The 25784-nt window shown below is 51.8% G+C and overlaps 7 protein-coding genes across 7 annotated transcripts; 2 read left to right on the top strand and 5 right to left on the bottom strand.

Annotated features, from left to right (window-relative positions):
* Positions 1-885: 885 nt before the first annotated feature.
* On the top strand, positions 886-1470 carry N0V89_005839 (uncharacterized protein; the record flags this gene model as incomplete). The annotated part of the gene is made up of 1 exon (XM_056214613.1): positions 886-1470. One exon carries the CDS (start codon positions 886-888, stop codon positions 1468-1470), a length of 585 nt encoding a protein of 194 aa, XP_056071880.1.
* A 2823-nt stretch (positions 1471-4293) lies between these two features.
* On the bottom strand, positions 4294-5238 carry N0V89_005838 (uncharacterized protein; the record flags this gene model as incomplete). The annotated part of the gene is made up of 1 exon (XM_056214612.1): positions 4294-5238. One exon carries the CDS (start codon positions 5236-5238, stop codon positions 4294-4296), a length of 945 nt encoding a protein of 314 aa, XP_056071879.1.
* A 2296-nt stretch (positions 5239-7534) lies between these two features.
* N0V89_005837 (uncharacterized protein) lies at positions 7535-7919 on the bottom strand (the record flags this gene model as incomplete). Its single annotated transcript, XM_056214611.1, has 2 exons — positions 7535-7600; positions 7659-7919. The coding sequence occupies 2 exons, from the start codon at positions 7917-7919 to the stop codon at positions 7535-7537; spliced, it is 327 nt and encodes a 108-aa protein (XP_056071878.1).
* Positions 7920-13296: 5377 nt separating this feature from the next.
* N0V89_005836 (uncharacterized protein) lies at positions 13297-14319 on the bottom strand (the record flags this gene model as incomplete). The annotated part of the gene is made up of 1 exon (XM_056214610.1): positions 13297-14319. The coding sequence occupies one exon, from the start codon at positions 14317-14319 to the stop codon at positions 13297-13299; it is 1023 nt and encodes a 340-aa protein (XP_056071877.1).
* Positions 14320-16270: 1951 nt separating this feature from the next.
* On the top strand, positions 16271-17319 carry N0V89_005835 (uncharacterized protein; the record flags this gene model as incomplete). Its single annotated transcript, XM_056214609.1, has 3 exons — positions 16271-16413; positions 16464-16911; positions 16966-17319. The coding sequence occupies 3 exons, from the start codon at positions 16271-16273 to the stop codon at positions 17317-17319; spliced, it is 945 nt and encodes a 314-aa protein (XP_056071876.1).
* An 858-nt stretch (positions 17320-18177) lies between these two features.
* N0V89_005834 (uncharacterized protein) lies at positions 18178-18828 on the bottom strand (the record flags this gene model as incomplete). Its single annotated transcript, XM_056214608.1, has 1 exon — positions 18178-18828. One exon carries the CDS (start codon positions 18826-18828, stop codon positions 18178-18180), a length of 651 nt encoding a protein of 216 aa, XP_056071875.1.
* Positions 18829-20162: 1334 nt separating this feature from the next.
* N0V89_005833 (uncharacterized protein) lies at positions 20163-24373 on the bottom strand (the record flags this gene model as incomplete). The annotated part of the gene is made up of 5 exons (XM_056214607.1): positions 20163-20260; positions 20317-21656; positions 21719-21825; positions 22675-23192; positions 23275-24373. 5 exons carry the CDS (start codon positions 24371-24373, stop codon positions 20163-20165), a joined length of 3162 nt encoding a protein of 1053 aa, XP_056071874.1.
* Between the last annotated feature and the right edge of the window lie 1411 nt (positions 24374-25784).

Below are 25784 nucleotides of genomic sequence, written 5' to 3'. Positions count from 1 at the left end.
ACGTTGAAGGGTGCGGGGTGGCATGCGAGATCCGAAGCAGACTGAACGACATTCTTTCAAGGGGCTGAACCTTTCCCCTCCTCGAGTCACCTGATACCCGCTCATCGCTCCTCTGTGTGATGTGTGATTGACACAGGAGGACAATGTATGCTAGGCTGCCCGTCGGCCTGAGCATCCAATCGTCCCAGCACAAAAGTACCCGTTTCTCGGTTATAAGTAACACAAAGCGGTCCAAGTAGCCATCTGAGCCACTGTACACAATATTGGTTGTATTGCCACACTCCGGTGATTGGACACCACTGGTTAGTACTGGCTTGAGGAACAGTACGGACGCAGTGTAAGCCGCCTGAAAAATAATTGTTTGCGATCACCAGGCATCTTAGCTCTTCCTACCATAGGAGGCTTAAGTAAGACCAGGAATTGAAAGCTTCCGAACAGCAACCGAAAAGCTCCATCTACTGTGGGGCCATCAATTGAACCCTTCCGAACCTAGACTCGGTAGCCACAGCCGATCGCGCAGTCCACGCATCTACGGACTTTGTTGAAATGGTCTTCTGCTTGCTGATACACAGTCAGAACGTTTAGCAGCAAGCTGACAAGTCAATGCCTATAGGCCACGGTCATGCTGTGCTAGCATCGAATCTGCCACGAGTGGCACTCATGCTATTTGGGCTTTGCCAGTATGGGCGTTCCACTACATCCCACGAATATGCAATAGAGACTCCTTTCTGTTTCATCATATAGGACGTGTACCGCATTCTCAACCAGGTTAGCGTATGGTCTCGGTTCCTTTATAGGCCATCCTGCTGGATCCAAAAGCAAATTGAATCGTCGGTCCTCACCCATCATTATTGAACACATCCTACATTCTGGGCTGGCATCATGATGCCCACTTTCTCTGGGTCTTACTACTTCTGGGTTTTGGCCAGAATTACTCTTGCATCTGATCTCCTCAGCACGCTTCGCAGCTCCAATGCGACCCTATTCGCCGATGTGATTGAGGCAAACCCCGCTCTTTGCGCCCTCGTCTCCAGCTCCAACGTCCACACAATCTTCGCGCCAGTTGATTCCGTTCTCGCCAATCTTCTGCCCTCACAGCGAACGGGGGCGATTCGAAGAGCTAACATTAGTCCAGACGATATCGAAAAACTTTCTTACGAGATCGCCGAAGAACAGCAGAGGCAACAGACAAATGATTCTCTGCCTCAAACATTGAGTAAACGTGAAGGTTCCTCTCTCCCGTTTCTGTTCACTACCGCAAGCGATGATGTTCGGGCGAATTTGGAAGGCGGCAAAAGGCAGAAATTTGCCATGATCGACGGTAGGGTCGAGCGCGAGAGCAACAGTTCCCAGTACCCTCATGATGATACCCCAGTTCTTCAGCTTGTTACTGGTCTTGGAAACAAGGTCACTGTTGTGAAGCCTGAAATCGAGTACAACGGAGGCTACATTTATACAATCGATGGGTAAGCTGGCTTCATGAGTCTGAATTCATTGCCTGTGGCGACTAAGTATTCTTACATCAGGATGTTCACTGTTCCGACCAATCTTTCAAGGACGCTTGCGACCCTCTCAGACACGACTTCTTTCGGGGCGCTGCTGAACTCCAGTAACTTGACAACGGCTCTTGACTCACAGAGAGGCGGAACGTTCTTCATCCCAAGCAACGCTGCGATAGCAGCGCAGGGCTGTAATCGAACTCTCAGTACTACTGTGATACAAAACCACGTCGTGCGGGGTTTATCCGCCTACCTACCGATGCTGGAAGAATGCCAGACGCTGCAGACCGCAGGAGGAGGGGTGCTCACAGTGACGAAATCCACTGATGGAGAGTACTATATCGATGGTGCAAAGATCATTTCCACTAACATCATACTGGAGAATGGAGTTGCCTACGTGATCGATAGGGTGAGTCGCTTCCTGAACGGGTTTCCTTTATTGAGAACCATCTCACTTGCTGCAATGTCATGGCTCATGAACAACAGATTCTCACGCCGCCTTCCGTTCCCATCGATAATGGTGCTTCACTATCTCCTTATCTCTCAATCAAACAAGTGGGAGCTTTGGCAATAGGGGCGGTGTTCGCTGCGTGCTTGTTGGCTTGAGCACTTCGAAGGTTCATGGGTGGATGCAATAGGTACAGCATTGGGTATGTTCCTGTCTTTTAGCATTGATGCTTCGACGGCGAAAATGCGCGTGTTTTAATTCGATGTAGGGTGGATCATACAGGAAGTCCATGTGACAGAGTGAAGGCGATCATTGGAGAATAAGCAATGCACTCTTTTCTAGCTACGCTAGAGTGAAAGATGCGTACACGTAGTGTGATAGAATCTCGGATAGCAAGGAGACAAGACAGGTGCGCTTGTTTACGTCATCTGTACGCTACACTCAAAAGCGTTATAATCTAGCCGTTTCAGGCCTACGTTCGTCCTGTCGTACGCCTACCCTTTCCTTTCCCCAAATTTCACTTCCCGTTGCTCATAGGCCTGTCGTTAATCCTTAGGCGTCCTCTATCCGCGGCCCGTTGGGGTTGAGGCTGGTTGCTCTCTGCTGCTCCTATAGAAGGCGAGGAATAGGGACTGATGCGCGTTAGTCGTGCCTGCACAGTCTAGTGAAGAACATTACCTCATTTCCATCCTCCGGCACACTACTCATGTATCGTTTCTCTAAGTTCTCTCGCGGCACTTCAAACACTTCGAAAATTGTTTCCACTAGTCTCTGAGCCTGATCTTCGATGTCTAACTCCGCTTGCTCTCCGCTCGGTGAAAGCTTGCGCCTCCACGCCCTCGCTCATCAAGCTCGCGCTGGAGCTCACACTCGCTGTTGAGCTTGTCCTTCGGTGTTTTGCAGCTAGTACCTGTGGAGAGATGTCCGCGCTCATCCAGTGGAAGAGTGAGTACGCGATCTCAAACGAAAGGGTAGACGACATTTCGATTTCGCAGACTCGTAAGAGGAGGCTGTGGCAGTGCTGCGGATTGATGTAATGAAAATCACGAAGTTCTAAGCCTGAAATTTAGGTGTCAGATTATGGATGGTGCTGATATATAATCGCGGTGTTTTTCGGATCTCGCGGCTCGGTCAGCAAGATCGAGCAAAGCCGGTCGGTCGGACGAAGGATGTCCGCCTGCGCCATTTTCGTGCGGCCGTGACTTTGTCGTTTCTTGATGATCTTTGATAAATAAAATTAATTCACGTAATTTGCGATGGTGCATTGCATTGCTGTTGGGCAGTGTACATTTGCGGACTGTGTGGCTTAGTACAAATGTTGTCAATTCCAGTAATGTACCAATGAGCGACGGCTAGGTAAGCGCGGCGGGAATGGCCGGCGGGCGCAGACTTACTCCGACCGATGCGACCGAGCAAGTCCACAATTCGCTAACTGCTATTCAAAGTCTTCACCAACACGATATATACATTATCAGGAGGAGGGAATGATACCAATGTTGTATACGGGGCGGAACCGCGGAGCATCAAATGGATTAGGCAAGATCAAAGAGCCATCACGGTATCGCATCCACAATACGGTCGGAGAACGGTATTTCTTACGACTGCGAAGGCGCTTCCTGCGAAAGGCACGCTTGAACCGTTTCGCAGGTCAAGAGTACTCCAAACGAAGTAGTATAGAAGGGCACGTACATTCGAGGAGGACGTGTCGAATCCCCTGAATTATCTGTCATTCGAAACATCCGGTGCCGTCATAGCCAACTAGGTCTTTGACCATGCTATCAGCATCGATAATCGTGAAGGTGTGTGGGGAAACATTGCCGATTATCTCAATCTAGGAGTGAAAACCCTCGGCACTAGGGCGGATGATCCTCAAGGACTGCTCTCAAGGGCAGTATAGACTTCGTAACAAGAATATTTAGGATATCCCCAGTGGACTTGCGTGCACAGTGGAGATGCTCGATAAGCCAACGTAGGAAATTGAGGCTACACCAATAGAGATTAGCTTCGCAGTAGCGCTTGAGTCGCATGGAAAGTACAGTCCCAAAGTAGTGACCATCTTTCCGTATACCAACACGAAGGGTGGAAAGAAGGATCCGGAGTTCTAGCAGCTGTTTCTGGAGTATCTGCATTTTGCTGTTGTATGAGGACTCAAAAAGTAATAGGTCAATCCGTTGAGCAGGACTATATAGAAATCACTAAAGCCGGAATATTGATATGCTAGGACAACAGTCAGTGACCTGTTGGGAGATTAATCTCAGCCGGATATGTTTTTGAAAGGAGAGTGGTATTCTATCGGGTCCGATAACAATAGTGTTTATCACCTGAATCCTGTCTCTACTTATACCGCTAGGTGAAAAGCCCCTTTAAGCCTTGATAAGACCAGAAACCCCAGCCCAGCACCCGCCCAATAGCCAGGGGAAAGCCGAAGCGGAACCATGTCCCCGGCACCAGGATCTTCACTGCCGGAATCTCGATCATCTTAAGATTTGCACCTTCTCGCGCACGCGGCTTTTGCGAGCCTTCAGCCTCCTCCACAGTCCGTAGAATTATCGCCACAACCTCCGCCGGCATGCTCAAGAAGGGCGAATGACTAGTAGGCAACTCCACATGATGCACTGTTCCACCCTGGCCTCTCGCCGCACCGACTTGCAATCTCTGAATCACTACTGGCAGCCCTTTATCCTCGACAGTACCAATGTACCACGTCGGCGCATCCTTCCAGCCTGCATATGCATGTTTCCCGCCCTCAAACAACGCTTTCAAGCTCTGAGTCGTCAATTGGTTGACCCAGTACTCGCCCTCCTTCCGAGGCAAATCGTGGTAAAAGAGCTCGCGATTGTCGGCCGTCAACTCAGCATAACCTGTTTCTTTGTTCACGCGCCAGAAGGGAGGTGGTACGCCAAATAAAGGGTCCATGAAGGAGAACCCGGTGATTGTGAAGCCTGTTGCAATGAGTACTAGTGCTATAACGTGACCTTTAGGTGAATTTGCTTGAGTTGCATTGGGTTGAGGTTGTGTTAGGCCTTTGATGGAACTGTTGCCAACCATGCCGCCGTAGGAATGCGCGATGACGACGACATCATGGCCTGCTATCGTCTCGGAGAGTATTGCGTTTCGAGCAGCGTCGACATCGTCTTTAAAGGTGGCCTTGGGGTTGCCAGCTGTTGAAGGTAACGTGATGGCAATGCATTTAAAGCCGTGCTCGTCTTGAAGTAGTTTGATGACTTTTTCGTAGCATTGGGGCTTGTGCCAGGAGCCGGGAATAAATATGAGCGTTGGCTTTTCGATCATGCCGAGCAGCTATGGAGTGGCTCTGGTTTCTTTGTGCGGTATTTGTTTGTTGGAAGGTGCTCAGGTGTTTCTTTGCGTTTTCGGCCCTTGGCGTCGAGCCTCCGTGTGAGTGACGTTACACAGTGGAACTTGGATTCTCGTGTTCCACAGCGCCAACAGCTAATATTCAACAGAAGTCAGTGGTATAAGTAACGGTCGCGCGAAAGCCATGGACAAGTTGAGTAAGAACAGGTCTGTGGTTTTGTCGCAAATCATGCGCCATGTGATCGCTTACCAGTAGTAGCCCGATGTGTCCGAGATAGGGAAAACCTCGCAAAAGTGGCGTGCTTTCTACAAGGTAGTTCAGCTAAGCATCGTGGTCTGCGCTTACTAAAAATGCGTCTCATATATGGGGTTTTGAGCTCTAACCCAATTCAGGATGCTCATGACCATTCATCGCATCTACGCATCTCGCGTCAAGAAACTTGCCTGGCCCCACTTGAGGCGCAACCTCAGACACCACGGCCAAGGTATCATTATATCCAGTCCCATTTCACCTTTCCATCAAGATCTGCCCGTAGAAGCCCTAGTATATACTCTCCTGCATCTTCCACCTGCCACATCGCCCGTCCATAATTTAGCAGCATCGCATAATGCCCCAGCACGACCAAAGCTTCCGTGTTTTTCGCTGATAGCAACGCAATAAACTCTCTGGGCACCAGAATACACCAAAGAAACATCATCTGGTGTCTATTGCCCTTTGGCTCATTTCCCGCGAGTAAGGCATCGAAGCCTATCTGAAGATACCGTAACGCCACCTGACACGCTTCCTTATCTCCTAGACTGAGGCTCAAGGATGTATCAACTAATTGTTCGACGCGCTGACAGCGCGTCCCGACCGGTTCTCGCGATGTCAATGCCGAGCTGAGCGATAGTATGTGCTCAAGAACAGACTCTTGCCAGAACGGGCTCGCTTCTTTAAATATCACATACACGCCCCTGAGCGTATCCAAACACTGTACAAATTGTACCAAAAAGGCATCTAAATTTTCCGCATCTCGTCTGCACAACGTATCCGCAAGAACTTGATGGCCTAGTACCGTGGAGAAGAGAAGGATTGGAACGCATGTCTCTTTCGTGATGGGAGCTTTGGAGGCGTTGAAGAGCGACACGGCGCGTGTCTGTAACGTAATGGCTTGGTGCAGATAAGAGGTAGCTTTAGAGGGGTAGATGCTGGCGAGATGTCGGGCGGAGAAAGCAAGGATTTGATGTAAAAGGCAAGGATGTTGGAGGCATGTCTCGAATATCTGGTTGGTGGTAAAGTGTTCTTCATGGGTCACTCTGTCACCCCCGAGGCTGAAGAGGTCTTGTGCTTGGATGAAATGGAAGAGTAGCTCCATGTGCTCGAGGTTGACGACATTATCAAGGAACAGATCCGATTGACCCGTGGGCTGAGAGTATATACATAAGGTATGCCGAGAAGTTTGCGATGGACCGGGTGGTGTATTGGGTAGCGTAGAATCTGTCGCCTCGCTCGGGGTATTCTCGCCACTAGAGGCAGCGAACTGCGATTTAGGACGGGATTTCAATCTAGAGCTCTTAATCGAAGGATTAGTCGAAAAACTACAGGTTTGCTCGGAGACAACGCAAAGACGGCAAGCAGGGTGTTGTTCGTCGCACTGTTGATACAACGCAGCAAGTTAGCTCGAGTGTAGGATACGGTTCAGTCCGCATTGACGACCATCTGCTCACATACCTTGACATGTCTTCGCTTACTGTGCAGAAGGGTTAGGGCGGCTTTCAACGTTTCGTCGGCTTTGCGTTCGACTCACCACTGCAAACACCCTCCGCGCGACTTCCTGTGGCTGCGCCTTTGCATGCCGTAACGCGATTGAGGATGCCCGAGAGTCCAACGTCGTCCCTCTTCGCAAGTCGCAGTTACATCGGAACACGCGTATTACATTGTCAAATGCACATTGAATCCCATATGTACACACCGAAGGATCGTGAGACGCGGATAACTTACGTAATACGCGTATTGCGTCATTTCGACACCTTGGCATGGCACACTTAACGTTCATTGGCTCTGTAAACGCCACAGCTTCTAGGTGCAGGCGAGGACTACATGTTTTGCAATGTTCAATTCATATAGATATACCCGTCATGAGTTGCCCTACTCGTTCTTCGAATTTCCTCCATATATTCGAAAGGTGTTCATTCGGTACTGAATGCTGCATGTCGTTTGCGCCTCGGACCTCAGCGAAACTCACCTTGGATCACGAGACTACAGGATGTAGCTCCTTGGTGGTATTCATGCCTAGAGTTGGGACAAATTGAACTTCTCAATGGCCGCTTCGACGGTCCCATTGACCACGGTCTCGATCTAGGATATCATTAGCAGATGCCACATCCCGGACATGAGTATTGTGACGGAGTCATACAGCCTGAGAAATTGCGTCCTCATCTAGACCATGTAGCGCGTACTTGGTGCCATTCCCGAGGATCAAAGTATCGACGAGCGAGCAGTTGGTGGCTGGTGTCGTCGACGCTTCGTGAGCATCCGAGCGGAATAGGTATCGCCCCGACCGCCAGGCCTGCGGAAGCCCTGGACCTGCGTAACAGTAGTCCTGTAGGCCCGGAGTGTCGTGGCTATCCCCTCCAGTTCGAAAGCCTTTACAATCGTACTGTACGTAGCCCTGCATCGTGATACGCCAATTTCCGGGTACGGCAACAAAGACGACATGCGCGAAGGAACCTTCGTTGGGAACATAGCCTGCAGTGCGGAAACAAGGTCAGCGAAGATCCGAAGGCGTTATTGTTGTTTGCGAATAGAATGCCCCCACCCTACCATGGTACAGATCCTCAATTTTTGTCGATATGATTACCAGATAAGTGCTTCAGTGAATAGGAACGTAAATTCTCTCTCATAGAACACTTCCACGATGTGGGTGGGATATGGCTTACAGCAGGAATCCGGGGGATAGTTGGAGCACAACACCTGGACTCCCTTGCAGTCCGCATCGTTGCTGAAGCTGATGTCAATGGCCGTGACCGCAGCAACGATTATAGTGATTAGGAAGCACAGGGACTTCATATTGAAGGAGAGGTGGAGTTGATTTTGGGGTTCGACAAGGGGAGAGTGCTGTCTTGGGGATCTGCAACGGCTCAGTGGTGTATGTATAAGGACTTGGTGAGCGCCTTCCCTTTTGAGCTTGCGCACACTGTTTCTCTTACCTTCCCAAGCCAAAGTGGGCCCCGAGCGTCTGCTGCGCCAAACGCAAAGTTTACTCAACAGAGCCGCATTCACTTGCGCGATCCACAGGTTCACGGGTTGATTTTCCAGGGATATCATCGTTGAGAGTCAGATTATATTTTGCAGGCCCGGAATAAGGGGCTCTTGATCAATTAACACTCGTTCTAGCCCGAGATGTTAGAACATTCAAGCGGAATTAGAGCGCTGCCAATAGTGCTCCATCACTGATCAGTGGTGGTGTCACCGCCGCACCTTCAAGAGCTTCAGCCTTTTTTAGACGTCAGGTGGGACATGAAGTAGTGGAAAGGCACCGCCTAGGGAGTCCCTTCCAAAATATGCGCAGCTACGTAAGATCGCGACGTGGATTAATACAATCTGTTGTGCCCTATTTCCCCATCCGGCCGATCGTCCCCGCCCTCCACCGTGACGTGCTACACCTGCCTCTTTTCGAAAGGCATATTATAATTAAGCCGCCTTCAATATGAGCATCCAAAGAGTCGAAACTGCTATCAGCCCGTTCTTCGCATACCTGCAAGGGTAATATAGCGCTACAGTATCGACACCAACTTGCAGAGGGCGTGGATCTGTGCAGGGGTCGTGGTGTTGACGATTTTAAGGGTGCTTGCAAAGACCAATCTCATACGTGACTCCTCCACAACCATAAAAGCACATCGAGTGTGCCCAAGATACTTCATCGCCCTACAGATCAGGGCACATGAAAGTGCTCACGTATAATCAGTTAAAATTAGCAGCCTCAGCTCCTTCGCCTCCGCAATTAGCGTCAAGTCTCTTCTGGAGGCAGCATCCGTTTCGTCATTTGTATCTCGTATCATGTGTGGGTAATCTGGAGATTTTCCTGAATCGCCGTAGCCACTCGTAAATCGCCAATACATATTCTGTCCCCACTGGTTCACGTCTCGATCACAAATTCCTCCCAATGACTTCAAAATGTTGCAGTCACTCTGTCCTTCGTACAATTATTCGTCATCATTCGGCCACCGATCTGCTTTCCGTCAGTCAGGCGATGCAGAAGAATCACAAATCCTGGAGGCGTATCATATTTTGATGGGACGGGACTTATCTTTGTTTGAGGATGACTCAATCCCCAAGGTGCGTTTGCGCTGGCTTCTGGCGCTGCATCCACGGGTGTGTTACCCACGACTCATTAGTTTGTTGCTCGTTCTTCATTATGGAGTGAAGGCAATCCGCTTTCTCTTCTGTTTCTTCTTATATGCTTAAAGTTTCCTGCTTGTACTGTTGCTATGAACCTCCGTTTTCGCACGGTACTTGACGATCGAAGCTATCTGATCTCTCATGATATAATCGTAGAAGCGGGCGAACCACCAAGCATGTTTGCTGCACGGCATTAAATAGGAATAATTTGCGTCATGAACCGCGCAGCGCATCCGAATCCGTCCTTGGTCCATCTTCCAATCGATATCCTATCTTTCCCCTCTCACGCCAAGGCCACCTTGTCCAAATCTTGCTCTTCTTTGCGTCTTCATAATCGACCTCAGTGATCCCGTCACTTCCTAGATATACGTGTCTTCCAAACGCCTTCCCCGGATTCCACACAATCCACAACCCCACGTTGACCAACATAAGCGTCGCTTCAAAGACATAGAGAAACGCCTCATATCTCATGACCGGACTTAGCTTGGCCAGCTTTCCTGCATCACCCAAATCAACCTCTGTGTTGCCCCCATGTTCCACCATCCGGTATACGCAGCGCACAAAAATGAGCGCCATACTAGCGAACAGCGTCCTCAGCGCTGTCTCTACGGCGCGCAATTGTAGTCCTGCCTGCCTCACACGCTGGTGAAACATTGTAGCCAGCACTACGAACGTGAAGATAACGAGAAGTTGTAGTGCTAAAGCAGCGAGCGTCATAACCTTCCCCAGCTCTTTCGTCACCTTCTTTGCATCCGGGCTGGCACTCAAACTCACGCCCAGCGCGTTGACCGTCTCAACAACCAGCATCACGCTCCCAAACACCCGCATCACGGCTTTTGGAGGTAGAGGTGAGCAGCGCGGGATATATGCTAGCACTTGCCCGAGGATGTGATAGTTCGCCAGTTCGAGCAGCGGAGGGGGGATGTATATGAAGACTTGGCTAAGGATGTAGACAAGCAGAGGTGTTGCGTTGGTAGTGGAGTACAAGTACCCGTTGAAGGCGTTATATGCTCGAAGGGCGTAGCCGAGGGCAAAGGAAAGGCCGGAGGCGGCAAGGAGGGATAGCAGACGCCAGGATTTGTCGCGACTGAGGTATTGGTCAGTGTGGGGAGATGGAGGTGGATGGAATACCTACTGGCATTGATATGTGTGAATGACGAAGGTGAGGAAGTATAGAAGGGTGAAGATGATTGGCAGGGGTTTGTTGGGAGCGTAGACGTAAAGGCTGAGTGGAATTGATTGACCGTTGCCCATCTTGAAGACGATGATGAACTTTGTGATGAGTCCTCCGAAAAGATCACCAGTAGATGGTATGATAATTGATGTGGCTACTATGTTTTCTTTCCTTCTGTCCTTTATATGCATCCAGGCTATAAGGGAGAGGACGATTTTGCGTTGCCGAGAGAAACATGCCCTTCTTGTCAGCACGGTAGCAGCAGTAGAAATTGACCAATGAGCGTTCAGCAGGCGATGCCAATGCGGTAGAAGATGCGAATACGCGTATTTTGCGAGGGAGGAACGAGTCATTTCGAATGCTTACATCATCTAAGATGAGTCTGCCAGAGCCACCAGAATACTTTGAAGACGTGATACGCGTATTGAAGCGCTTGGGACAGCATCCACGAAGGCCCCTGGCCAGCCACGACGAGGCAATCTTTGTGACACGACATCCCAATGGCCTTCGGTGTTTCGCTTTTCTCGATGAAGGTGGTGTCATAGCGCAAGAACACTCCCTAGCTCCAGGCTGTTAAGAAGTGGAGTGAGTCAGTTATATGGAGACTCCCGTTTTGAGCTTGTCGACTATTGGGGTGAATTGCGCGATTATTTCATTGCAAGAGTCCCATCAAAATCAGACTCAAAAGTCAACGATATCCATGTTGATAAGATCGATCCATGGCAGAAAGGACGTAACCCCTTAAAGTACCTAAACATAGTGTTGTATTCTTTTCATCGTGTTTTACCACAGCTTGTGTTATCATAGCACCACGTAAACTTCTTTCGAGCCAAATGAGCGACTAAAGAGAACACAAAATCCAGCATCACTCCCCTGACTACGATCGTAAACATCGTGCACGCCTGTAAAATGCGGCCAGCATCCACTTGGGATACTTGTTGAACCATGCCAGTCCGCTGCGCCCGCATCCTCGCAAAGGTACACGTCTACCCAAACCAGCAAGTATAAGCCCAAAACCTCTCCGCCGTGTTTTGAAATCCACCAGTACCTGCCAAACCAGCACCTGGCTTGCCGCCGATATGGTCCTGGGCTTGACAGCCTCCGCTGCCATTTCCATTTCTGGATTACAAGTCAATTGGTCTTTCCGCACACAGTCCTAAGGATCATACTCACCGGTAGAAGCGGCATCTCGTACCTTTTTGGAAGTTGACCCTATTGCCTCCATAGATCGGGACGAGGACACAACCACCAGTGACTTCTAGGTCGGCGGTGTGCCTGTTGTCTAGGTATGCATCGCCTATTTTGGTGCCGCGAGTTTCCAGGTTCTGGTTTTCCGCTGCGGGTATAGCAGAAGTGAGGGCCGAGAGGGCCGCGGTGGCGAGGAGGAGCTTGAGCTGCATGTTGGTTGGTTGGTTGGAGAAAAGTTTGGTGATCAGGATGAAACTCTGGGAGGTAGTCCTGTTGAGTCTGATCGATGCTGGGGAGAAGTTGCGGGCATTGAAGCCATTTATATACCATAGGTACCTGCGACTTGGTCGAGGTATGCGCATGCAGGAGATACTGTCGCCGAATTCGGATGCTGAGCCCAAGGAAGAAACACAGTCATACATAAGTTCTGTGTTCAGAGTACTACTTCTCGGTCGCATCAAGTGATGTTGGTGTTCACAGTACTATGATTCCAGTGGTAGCGAGCGCAAGGCGTGAGAGGCGTCGGGCGTTTGCTGACAGAAGGGTGCTGATGTGGAGTTACACGAACACCCTTTGGTAACTACAATAAGGCTCATCATTAGGCCCAGCATTGATCACGCTTTGAAGTAATGCCTCTGCATTACTACCGTTACTCAGGATGCAACATCACTCCAAAGCATTCCTGCTGTCATGTTGCGTTTGTACTCCCCTGGGCGTTTTAAGGAAACCGGGCGAAATAATTTACATCGACGCTAGCACTGCCTTGTGTTCCATAAGACGCACTGCATCGCCTTCTGGCCGGTGGGTGATTTTAGCGTAAGGTCCTGGGTGCGTGGTATATTGCGAGTCAAATCGAACAAGGGCCGAGTCCAAACGCCAGTACTAATCATGGTAATTTGTACGACAGAGACCCGTATTCAGGCAGAGAGAAGCCTTCTAACTGGAAATCCAGAGGGCAGTGTCTTGGGTAGGGCGAAATTTATGCCTGTTTTCTCACAGGCATGACCTTACTTCATAGCATGTTTTGCCCCGAAGGCTAGGGAGTTTCGATCGCGACGCAGGTGACGCAGGCTCTGGTGCAGGCGAAGGTGACTGGATAAGAATTTGTTCTTTTGAAGCACTGGATTTACTTCATTTGGAGCTCCCTGAAAGTCTCTTTCGCTAATCGATTTCGATGATCATAACGAGGACTAATGGTGTTCACAGGGTTGGAGTGCTCTAGGTCTAGAGCCACGAGTCAGAGAGAGTTGAGAACATCGTTAAATCTGAACAAAAATAGCTCCATATTTGACTACAATTTGCTCTTCTGCTTCGATGTGTTTCTTGTTTCTTGTGCCATTCGCAGCAGGGCGTACAGTGTTTGCATCCTGGGCATCTCGAATCCTCTCTCCCGGGCGATTCTAATTGGGTTGCCGAGTATGACTTCCAACTCCATAGTCTTGCCCTGTTCCCAGTCTAGCGCCATGCTAGGCTTGCTACCGCTCGTATTCTTCTGTGTACTTCGTAGTATGCGTTCCGGCGTCGCAAATTCCTTCGGGAACGGCTTTCCCAGGATCTTCGGTGCTGTAGCTAACACTTCTTCCATGACGCCCTTCAGATGTATTGAGAGCTCGGAGTCATTAGACATGACGTTATTTGAAATACCGCCTGCAAGTACAGATGACGGGTTCATGGATGCGTTGATGGCGATCTTGTGCCATCGGACCAGCTGTAGTTTGGCATGATCGTAGGCTTCCGCGTCCATGATACCACCCTTCTGCAGCAACGCTATGAATCCACCGTTCTTCTCGATTGCCTTTGCGTCTGACTCTTTTGCGCTCCCAGTGTCCAGGTGCGGAAGGTATGGCCCGCTGTTTATCCGGGTCCAGCGGTTGTGCTTGATCTGGCCTGGGCTCGTCTGCGCACAACTCGCGATAGTGACAGCGCTACAAATTTCGGCATCTGGAAATCTACTCTTGTACGGCTCCTCCACACCCAGCCCGTTCTGTATGAGCACAATGGCTGTCCTATCGCCAACTAGTCCTTGCAGGATCGCAGAGTCGTCACTCACGTCCGGCAGCGCCTTCGTGCTCACAACAATATAGTCCCACTGTTTTCGGCTGTTTCGCGCTTCGTCGGGGTTTGCAAATGTGTGGGTGGGTGTGAAGGTGTAGTCGCCATACTGCGCCGACGTCACTCGGAAGCCGTGCGCTTTTACAGCTTTGTAGTTCGAGCGGCAGATGACGGAGACATGGACGTCGGGAACACGAGCGAGGCGTGATGCGTAGAAGGCTCCAATGGCGCCGGCGCCGACGATAAGGATCTCGGTAGGCATTTGGCAGCATAGAGGAAGATGCGTGCAAGTAAAGTGGTGGAAGACAAGATGTCGTCGGAGCTATGAGTAGCTCCGAAGTAGACCTCGGCATCGCCTCATCGGGGATTTGAAGCACGGCGCATTGTCTTCTCTACCAACGCCGGGCGCTATCAGCATCACGTCCATTTCATCAGCTATTGCATAACTTTCGACATTCCCGTTTTGAAACGGTGTCTTGATGGGTGTACTGTGCATTCAGTGTACAAGACTCCAGCGATGATCGTCACGGGTTGTCTCCACAACCAAGCCCACAGAGCTCGGCATCGCGAACACCGCCCCATGACGCAACGTAGAGATGTCGTTTCTGCCTTCCAGAGATGGGACTCTATCTCACCTACATCACGACTGAAAATTCAGATCAACACAAATCGAAGTGTCCCTTGTCAACTGCTGTATCACTGAGCATCATGACTACATCAAGTGAGACCACCTTCGAATATAATCCCTCACACTGCCTAACGCGTGCAGTAGAGATCGATTCACAGAATCCGTGCTCTGGGAATGGGTCTGCAGGTGTATGCGAGGAAAAAGTGCAGCAGCCATCAAGGTCGAAGAAGTTTGCGAGTGTCTTTGGCGGTCGCATCAAGAAGGAAGACCCAGTTTCGGCTGAGCAAAAAGCCACCAACAAGGCTCTAATCAAGCAGTATGGGCAACCGCCAGAATGGGCTGCAGAGTCAAATATGCAGTACCTTAGTGGTGTGAAGAACCAAACGCGAGGTGCTGCGGGCGGTGCCGTAGGACTTGGAGCTGCGGCAGGAGCGAGCGGGGGTTGTTAGATCCAACCTCTGTTTACTTTGCCTATGAGCCTCAGACAGCTAGATTTTCCGACTTCGCCGAATGCTACTCATGTACTCACTACTCTGACGTATCGGATCTAGATCCCGTTTCATTAACGTCACAATCACAACTTCTACTAGCCCCCACCATCATCGACTTCCACATTGAAACCACCCTCGGCTTACTGGGATCCGTGGTTTCCAAACAAGGCGCATCGAGTTTGAGATGGTTGGTATTTAGCTTCGAAACGTGGAGCTGAAACGGTGGTCAATCACGCCAAGCCTACGATTGGCTCAAAGCCCCGAGCAGTGAAGAAACACCAAGCAATGCACTGTAAACTTAGAGATGTCTTGGCTGTAGCTTGTAAGAGGCTGGTTGGAAACAGGCTGATAGTTCGCGATACCCTGTCACGGTGCACATGTCTAACTTTCATCTAGATTCTTGGGTTGCGATGTCCTCGAGCACACCGCTAGAAAACTCAGACAGTGCGCGATTTCAACGCGCATCAATCTTCTCATAGGAAAATCTTCAGTGCCAGGTCTGGTTTGTTCTGGGCTAGACGCCATCTTCAAACAAACACATGGGGTCAATCCAAATATGGCAATATATGAAGCACCCCACTTTGGAGAGTTAAAAACACATCACGCTTCGAAACGCTACCCGACGCCTTATGCACAGTCTGCAGCTATACCGCTTTTACTCTCATCACCACTAAACACATCGAGCCAAGGCCATTGAGAAACACTATACCACAGCCAAGTCTTCCCTAGGCCAATGTTTGAGGCAAGAAGCGCTGCGATTAATCCAATGACACCGGGCCGTGATCAACTACAAGGTCTTCGACCGAGGATGGAAGATCATGGTTGCGGCCGCAATTGGTGTATCCGGTCTGAGTCCAAGAATCAAGGAGACCACCGCCACCGCACTTACCGAGAAGCAAAGGAACATCGTCGATGTACAAATAGGGCGGCGGGAACGACGATAGAAAGAGCATCCAGCATCAGCATCTTCACTTTTCTTCTACTCCTCTAATACAGCCTGCAGCGAGTCTGAGGCATTTCACTTCTACATTCTATCATTTACACAGGTTGATCCTTTAGTTTCTTTACTTCCTAAACTTTCCTCCATATTCACGATGCGTTACTCCATCATCTTCGCTGCCTCCCTTGCGAGCTATGCTTCCGCACACGGTGTCGTTGTCTCTATGAACGGCGCAAACGGCGTCACCATGCCTGGTCTTACAGTCGCCGACGGCACCCCTCGAGATTGCTCTTCCAAGTACGTCTGCTGACCACAACATTCACTCCTGCTTACTAACGCCACTCCAGCGGCTGCGGTTCCCAGGCCGACACTGCCATCATCCGCGACCGCGAGATCTCTTCTGGCAAGACCGGACCTCTCGGCCGCACCCAGGGCAACGGTAATGTCGATGCCTCCACCATGATCGCTGCATTCATGGGCACTGCCGCCGGTGCTGCGCCCCCAACCAACCAGGGTGCCTCTGGTTCCACTGGTGTTGAGGACGACCTCTCCGGAACAGCTGCAGCTGGTGGCCAGAAGAAGAGGCAGCTGCTCGGTGGCCTTCTCGGTGGGGGCGGTGGCGCCGGTGCCGCCGGCGGTGCTGGTGCCACTGGTATTGCTGGTCTCCTCGGTGGAGGCGGCAACAAGGCTGAAGGCCCCCCTGAGGCCCGTGTTGCTGCTGCTGCCGGCCAGGGCGCTAGCAGCGGTATGCCCACAGCCAACGCTGACGGCACTGTCGACATGACTTTCCGCCAGGTACGCATCCCCCAATTCTCTCCCTGAGAGAGTGCAATCTAACACGCAACTTAGATCAACCAAGACGGCGCCGGCCCCTTCACGGCCGATGTCGACGGCACCTCCGGTGGCACCGACGAGGCCGCCTTCCAGCCGGCCCAGGTCACCAAGGACGTCCCCGGCCTCGGTGTCCAGGGAATCTCGCTCGCCACAAGCACCGAGTTCGATATGCAGATTCAGATGCCCGCTGGCATGACCTGCGATGCTACCGTCGCGGGCGTCAACAATGTCTGCGTTGCCCGTGTCCGCAACGGCGCTGCTGCGGGTCCCTTCGGTGGCTCCGTTGCTTTCACCCAGGACGCTGCTACTCGCAAGAGGGCTATTGCTTACCGCCTCAAGAAGCGTATGGAAATCGGCAACATCCACTAGATGGTCGCTGGGCTGGTAGAAGATTAATGGGGCAAAGGTGGAGATAGGATGCTGGTAATATTTATTAGAGGATTGGTTAGTCAGATACACTCGCTTGGTATGGCGAATCTGACTCTGACGGGTCTGCGACCTGTATGATTAGATCATGACTACGAATTCGTTGTATTGTTTAACTTAAGCTTGCCTCCCACGGGTTTTATGATCTGCCTCAACCTCGTTGCTCTGTTATGGTCCGGCGAGAGGGCTTGTAGCTCTTCTAATTGTGATATCTGACTTGCGATATCTGACTTGCAAACATCACGGAATGATCGCATTGGGTAGTTTCGTTACCCAGATGACGAATTACCGGTCGATACCCATAATTTCCCGTCTATTTTCCTCGTCGAGTATGGTGTCCATATACTCCCAGTACATGAAGGTAAAATCTAGGGCATGATGAAGGCACCTTGGCAATTAAGCGGGAACAGGGGCGCAAGGAATTTTATCAGAGAAGACGATGCACAAGAGTATAATTGCGAGTGTCCCAGTGTATAATGCGGCTTTTAGCTGCCTCGGCCGCATCCTCGAAGCTGAACAGTGTTATGGGTGGTCGCTGAACAGTTACACCTTGACGGAGGGCTTGGTGAAGAACTCGTGTATTCGATACGCTCCTATCTAATGTGGTGCGTGGTTGGGTCTAGAGCCTCGAACTGACAGTGGGTTGCGACTTCCCTGAGTTATTGGCAGCGCATGGATGCTCTGTCTAGGCACAACAAGCCCAGCAAAATTGAACGAGAGTACTTGCCAGCGTCACTTGGATACCTTTCGAGAAGCCTTGGAATGACCAGATCTATCGAAAACACTATCGCTTCTGGATGACTATGGATACAGTGCAACCCTCGTCCACTCATTATCGCCACTCTCCTTCGCATACTGCACACGCTGATGCGTACGATCCTCCGCGCCCTGCCAGAACTCCACAGACACCGGATCCACAGCATACACTCGCCATGCAGGATCTACATATCCCGGATTTTCCTCCAAAAGACTTTTTGCCTCACCAATCTCCATCTCAAGTATCTTCCTATCCAGCAAAACTTGGCTCTGCTTCGATGCAATAGCCGAGGATCGGGATCCGTCCGGGCGCTCAAGAAAATCGCTCGCGCATTCAGAGGCCGGCAGCTCGACCGCTCGCCCTCTGATCCGGATCTGACGTCCTAGTTGAGGCCAGTAGAACGTCATTGCAACGAACGGCCTGTTGGCGATCTGGCAACCTTTTGGGCTGGTGGCTTTGGTGGCGAAATGCCAGCCGCGAGAGTCGACGTTCTTGAGGATTAGTACGCGGGCGTCTGGGTGACCGTATGCGTCAACTGTGGAGAGAGTCATGGCGTGAGGCTCTTTCTCCCCTTGCTCGATCGCGTCTTCGAGCCATAGCCGGAACGCTGAATGCGGTGTTGCTGGTAAATTTGCAAGGTCGGTGACGGGGAAGGGTCCTTTGAGGGAGGAGAGGGCTCGTAGAATGGTTTTCATTGATGTATCTGAGTGTGGCATGTTGATACTTTAGGACGCTTCTGGAAGTAGTCTTTGCTTCGGTATAACTCCAATTGTTGAGAAAAAAAATGGGTGCTGTTGGTGTATTTAACACAGAGTAGCTGTACTTGTAATGGTGGCTCTGAGTCATTGATACGAGATTCATCAGTACGAGAATCGCAGTACGACCGTTCGGCCGCGGATATCGGAATCGGTACTCAAAACAATTGATTAGTCTTCCGTTGCGGTGCACTCCCGAACTGCTACAGAAGCCATCGGGATGAGAATCCCCGGCGAAAGATTAATTATGCGGTCGTGTAGAGCCACACACGACTCAGCGAAGGGTTAAGGCGATCTTGATCATCCGGTTGAAATTTCATACCAACAGTGTTATCTTCATTCCAAGCCCTGTCAAGCCAGCACTGGAAACATCTCTCCAACAAACTGCTGGCTGAGCCTCCACAGCTTCTCAGGCTCGTGGAACACTCCTCCAGTATATCTTGTACCCCTGCCCCAAAGTCGCCGACCGCAAGTGCTACGTGCCCACGGTATTGCAACATTGCCCATTATCAACCTCTAAGCCCAATACAAGATAATAGATGGCATGTACTCATGGCCCTCAAATTATCCTCAGCATGATGACGCAGATTCGCTGAGGTCCCTCCGGGATGGTACCAAACGCCTGAAGGCCCTTACTCCCGTATCTCCAATGCTCTCCCATGCAGAAAATGAGCGCTCTTGGACTGTCTATAAGCTTGCCACCTATCGCACGTCTCGCCGTCGGAGAAGTTGTAGTCGCTGAACCGGACTTGTCCACCTTTGTATCCGTTGCTCGATAAGTTGACGACCTTTGTCCCGCTCCCAACTTTAGGCATGGTCAACTGAGCGAAGGAGAAATGGCCGACGTGGTTCGTGGCAACTTGACTTTCGATACCATCTGGAGAGACTTGATACGGCATAGCCATGATCCCCGCCTTGTTGATTACGATGTTGATGCTTCCCACATCATCCAGCTATTGACTTCCTTCGCTGCCCTCCTCACCGCACTCAACCCCCAAGGTCAAGCACGAGCTAACGGACGAACGTGTTAGGCGCGGCTTTCTTGATGACGAGTGATACCTGCTGGACTTTGGCGAGTATCGCAATATTTACTGATGGCTTACCAAAATTCTTTGAAAACGCATGCAAGTCAAGAGTGAATGACTAGAAAATGATGATGGATTCGGAATATGACTAGGAAGCGCAACGTCCCTACGCAAACGTATCTAACGAGACTAGAAAGTGACTATATGGCAAGATATAAATGCTCAAACGCCACCTATGCATATGCTGCTCTACTCGAGAAATGTGAAAAGATTCGTGTGCACAACGTTGAGGGCACGGTCGGCCTCGCGCTCCTCTATGACGCAAGAAATGTTGATCTCGCTGGCACCTGCAAATTTAATTAGCATCTCCCGTTATCGATTTAGTGGACAAAGCGAGACTAACCCTGCGAGATCATTTCGATGTTGATGTTGTTGTCACCCAAGACACTGAAGAAACGGCCAGAAATGCCAATCATGTTCTTGAGCTGCTTGCCGACCAAGCTGACGATAGCCATATCGGGCACAATGTCGATGGCGCCTAGAGCGCCGAGCTCGCCGATTGCGCCGTGCAAATCCTTGTTCTTGATCTTGTACTCGTCTTCTCCGCCGCCGCTAAGCAATGCAGATTCCGAGTGCAAGGCCATGGAGACGTGCACTTCAGACGAGGAGATCAAGTCAACCGATAGATGCCAGCGATCTAGGATGCTGAAGATGTTCATGAGAAAACCGTGGGCACGCGTGCGCTTGTTACTATGCACATTAAGCACGATAACGTTGTGTTTGATGGTCACGGCCGTCGGGCGCTTCGGGCGCTGTAAGGCTGAGAGGAGGCTGGATGAGCGGGTGCGGAAGAGGCCTGTTTGCTTGGTAGGCGATCCGGGCTCGTCTTCGAAGCGGTCGGGGAAAATGATGGTGCCGTTCCCGCGTGGGTTCATGACATTCTTGATGCGGATGGGGATGCGGGCGCGGATAACCTGTTCCATGGTGAACGGGTGAATGACTTCGGAACCGTAGAACGTCAGTTCGGCGGCTTCGGAGGGCGTAACGGACGGGAGGAGACGGGCCGTAGGGACCTTTCGCGGATCGGCCGTGAAGATGCCATCCACCTCTTTCCAAATCTGCAGTTCGTCTGCCTTGATACCGACAGCAACCAAAGCAGCACACAGATCGGTATAACCGCGTCCGACAGCGCTCAAGATTCCTCCAGCTACATTTCCGAAGAAGCCCGTAATCACCGGGACCTTGTCGCCGCAAGCCTCTACTTCCTTACCCAGCGCTTCGGCGAGGTTCGTGTAAAAGGTTTCGCTCATGCCTCCCTTCGCATGCGAAGGACTCTTGAATACCTCCGACACATCAACGTATTGCGCAGGTGTACCGCGGTCGTTCAGCAGAGCAGCCATGTAGCGACAGCTTAGCTTCTCGCCTTTACTCACGATCTTGTCTTCGGCACGGCTTGTCACTTCCTCTAGATGCTGCGCCGATTCCAGGATCTTGACCAATCCTTCGCATTCGGCGTTGACCTCCTCTTCGAACTTTGCCAAAATTCCAGCATCTTTTAGCGTGTCTTTTGCGGCCTGAATATGGTCAACACGGAGGGCTTCAACGACATCGTCGTAGGCACGCGAGCCGGCTCTCTCGGCGGCCCTTGCACAGCGAAGGAGCCTGTTGGTGGTGCCTTCGAGCTTGGTGGTGCCGCTGCGCGCGGAGCAGACAATGGCGGCGCGGTTGGTGCTCAGACCGTTCCTACAGCGCGTCGTTAATTAGGTGCTCTTCTTGCTTCAAGAGCATGCCCAGACCCGCCGTACCTTACAATGGCCGCTATGTTCTCCGCGAATTTGCCGACAGATGTACCCCCGAACTTCAGTACCACCCAGCCACCGGGAAGGTGCTTCTCTTCCGTGTGAGCTATCCGCTCGGACGAGTGTTTGTATCCGTTTGTGGTTGTAGACATTTTGTGTGTTAAAATTTGTCAATCAGACAGACCAATTGCTTAGAAAAGTGCTGAAACGGATTTCGGAGGTTGCAGACGAAATGACAAACGTCAGGCGGAAGATCGAGTGACTCTTCTCTCAAGTAAAAGCGTGAATAGCGGCAATGGCGACGGTGGGGTTAAATTTCGGTGCGACAGCGGGGCGAGAACGCTGAGTCATGGGCTCAAAGAAACGTGAATGTTGCGACCGCGGCCGAGGGCGCGAACGAGTCAAGATTCTTTGTATGCAAGACAAGCCACACAGCAAAAACAGACATGCTGCGCTTCGATGCGGGGTGAACGCTCGTACGCTATTCGGTGCATACTGTCATCTGCTGTGCTTGCGCCAGCCAGCGTGTACGCAAATACATATGCAGCAGACAGCGGAAGGCTTCACGGTTAGCCCGTCGGTCCGAGACGAGAACAGGTGCAGCTACAATCAAATCGCGCAGCGGACTGTTTGCGCACCAAGATCGCAAGTCACATGTAATCAACGTATCCATTGGTATATCAATATACTCCACTCGTTGGCGTCAATGTGTGTACATTGAGCGAGAATAGACGCCGTGCAAATGCTGGTCAAACCCCTCCAAACGCCGCTCTACATAGCCATCGCCAAGTCCCATTGTGTCGACCAACTGGCGCCATGCATGTTATACAGGAAACAGTCTTACCAAACCGCGTGCGCCGAAGTCCAGGACAAATACACTCTTTTCTGTGTAAGAACAACTGAGACCATTTCCCCACGGCTGAGATCTTATCAGAGGATCTGTGAGGATTGCTAATACACACGACTCTATCGCCTGTAAATGTCTCGGTCTCGCTCGCGTGCCCTGTCTCTTCGATCTGGACTTCGTGAACGTGTCCTACCATCGCGCCGGTCTCGTCCAAAGTTGCGCGAATCTCCTGCTCGGTCCCGGTCTCGGTAACCCCTGCCACGGTCCGAACGTTCATCGGTAAAGCCATCTCGCGAGTGACCAGAATCTCGGGATCCACGCCGACCGTCTCTCGGCCTGTCGTCAGGTTCTCGGGATCGACGTTCCTCTCTGGGTCGCGATCCATCGTATGTAGGAATATAAGTATCTCCGGGCGGAGCGCCCCGGTCCCGGTCCCGGTCGCGGTCGCGGTGCCCACGGTCACCACCTTGACCATAGCGGGGCGGATGCGCAGGAGGCACAGGGAGGTTTGCTCCATTACCGCCCCAATGCGGTCTGCGCTCTCCATGTCCTGGCGGGGGTGGTGCCCTACGGTCGTGGTTTCCTCGTGGTCGATCAACCCCAGGCGGTCCTCTGTCGGGTGGACCGTAACGTCTATCACCATTGCCCCAGCCGGGACCGCTCTGCGGAGGACCCGAGCCTGTCCATTCCCCGTTTGGACCTCCGCCCACTGTACCTCCTGCCGGTGCCGGCGGTAGGTGTTGTTTCTGGCCCCGGGCATTGCGCCTGTCAAGCTCATGTGAGTCGGCAAAGGTGGGTATATCTTCCTCGCGCATCGGTCGCGGTTCCTCCTTGAAATAAGGGTGATCGATAGCATCGATGGCATTGATGCGCTTCCGCCAGTCGAGCATCAGTAGCTTGCTAAGGAGATCCAGTCCTTGCGGGCTGAGCTCGCGGAAACGTTGTGAGAGCTGGCCTGTGCCAGATGCGAAAGCTCGCACTGGTTCCGCGCCGGGCAGCTGGTTCCATCCAGGCATACTGCGATCATTCGGCGAGCCTACCAGCTCGAAGATGATTTGCGCCTGGTGCAGATCGCTCTGACCTGCGAGGATAGGCTTGCGCTTGAACATTTCGCCAAAGACGCAGCCGGCACCCCACATATCAATAGCCGGTGTGTATCGTCGCAGTTGAAGTAGCAGCTCAGGCGGCCGGTACCATCTCGTGACAACCAGTGTTGTGTAATCTCGTCGAGCCTCGCCGTTGCCCTTCCCTCGTTGTGGCACAGGCTCGTCGTAATGTCGCGCAAGACCAAAGTCTGCAATTTGAAGTCGTCCCCGATTGTTAATGAGCAGGTTGGCGGCTTTCATGTCTCGATGGAGGATGTGGTTGTCGTGTAGATAGCGAAGGCCCTTGAATAATTGCAGCATGTAGCACTTGACCTGGGGCGCAGAGAAGTGTACGTCGGGGTTATCGAGCAGTCCGGATAGATCGTGGTCCATGTACGGCATAACCATGTAGAGGATGGCGCGCTTCCTGCCTTCTGCCTTTGGGCGCTCGACAGACATCTCCTCCAACTTCAGGACGTTCTCGTGAGAGAGCATCTTCAGCAGCTTGATTTCGCGCAAGGCTGTGATAGGGAAGCCGTCCTTCTCGTTGTGGGTGAGGATCTTCTTCATGGCGAAAATGCGCCCTGAGCGGACGTGTCGCGCCTGGTGAACTTCTCCAAAAGTACCCTCACCCAGCTTCTTGAGCAGCTCGTACTCGCCGATCTTGGAGCAGCCCTTGAAGCGGCGCTGCAGGCCCTTGGAAGGCGTCGGGGCGACCGCTGTCGCCATGGCGGGTGGGGAGTGGGATGCGTGTGCGGCAGATGGGGTTGCGATGGGTACGAAGCGTGGTTGTTCTTACTAGGGCGCCGGGCGCCGCCAGTCAACGGAAAGCGCGTTGCAGTTGCGCAGCTGGGCTCGCGGAGAGAGTGGAGGTCGCGGGAGCTTGAGCGTGGCAGGCGCTGCCATGAGGTATGTCGTCGAGGGGCGAATCTTATTGTGCTGGCATCATAATGGACCTCTGCCTGTGGAGAGGTGAAGACGATTGCAAGGGCCGCCGCGATCGTAAGAAGGAGGCTTGGCGTCGCTCGCCGTTCTGCAGGGTAGCTTGGATCGACCTCACATCACCGAACGACGAGCACATCCAACACGCCATTGCAGCCAACCCACCACAGGTAGCCCTCCTCTGCCGTCCGCATATGGCGCGCCATCGCTGAATTCAACGCAGGCTCGACTATCACCATGGGCCCCCCAAAGTACGCGCCCATGGGCAGCCACCCTATCCACGTCCACCCGGTCCGCCCCCTCTACCGCTTCATGTCCACGGCCCTCGGCGCCTCCATGTGGTTCTTCGTGCGTGCCACTGGCTCAAGGAAAGTTGCTGTCTGCTAACGAGCGCAGTTGATGTATCGCGCGAAGAAGGACGGCCCCGCGCTCCTGGGCTGGAAGCACCCGTGGGACCATTGAGCTGGACGAGGACGGAGGGGACGCGCGACCCTGATCACAGGGCGTTCATAGACGCTCTGTTGCTGTACATACACCAAAACAAGGACATTGAGGCTGCTAGGGAAGAAAGGAAGGTGCGACCCGGGACATGGCAGTGTCAATATTCAAAGAATCGATTCAAATCTAGCACGTCAACCGCCTGCATTTTTCGTCCCTGCGCTTGGCTGCATTGTTTCCCCCCTAAAAGAACATTTCGTAGCTCAATAGCCAGGTCGATCGTGAGGAGCGATGAGGATTGAGGAGTGATAGCATGTATCGCATTCGACGGTAGGTACGACCAAGCACCTGCTGCGTCCGGCAATCGCTCAGGTGGCTGCTTCTCTATTCCTTAATGATATCAACACTTCTCTTGATATTGGTACGACACGGCAGCACGCTTCCACAATATCAGCCCAAGGTGCGCGGATGATATCACGCAGCCAACTGCGATTGATCTGGGAAGTTTCCCTCCAGAACACTGGATTTGATTACTAATTATATGTGGCACGTACAGCTTTCAGGGATCGCAGATACCTACGTTCGCCTAAAGTACACCATTGTGCCTCAAATTGATTACTTGAAGCAATAATTAGTGCATATAAGGCCGGTCAAGAGTCGTGTCCATGGGCATTGGTCGGGTTGCCATGTGACACAAGCCGTCACCACAATTCATACAAACGGTTCAGGGCTTGCGATCCCCCTTCACTTGCGCTGCGTG

The sequence above is a fragment of the Didymosphaeria variabile genome, assembly GCF_027946475.1.
Source record: "Didymosphaeria variabile strain IMI 356815 chromosome Unknown scaffold_4, whole genome shotgun sequence".
Lineage (NCBI taxonomy): Eukaryota > Fungi > Ascomycota > Dothideomycetes > Pleosporales > Didymosphaeriaceae > Didymosphaeria > Didymosphaeria variabile.
This window is presented reverse-complemented; position numbering and strand designations above follow the sequence as displayed.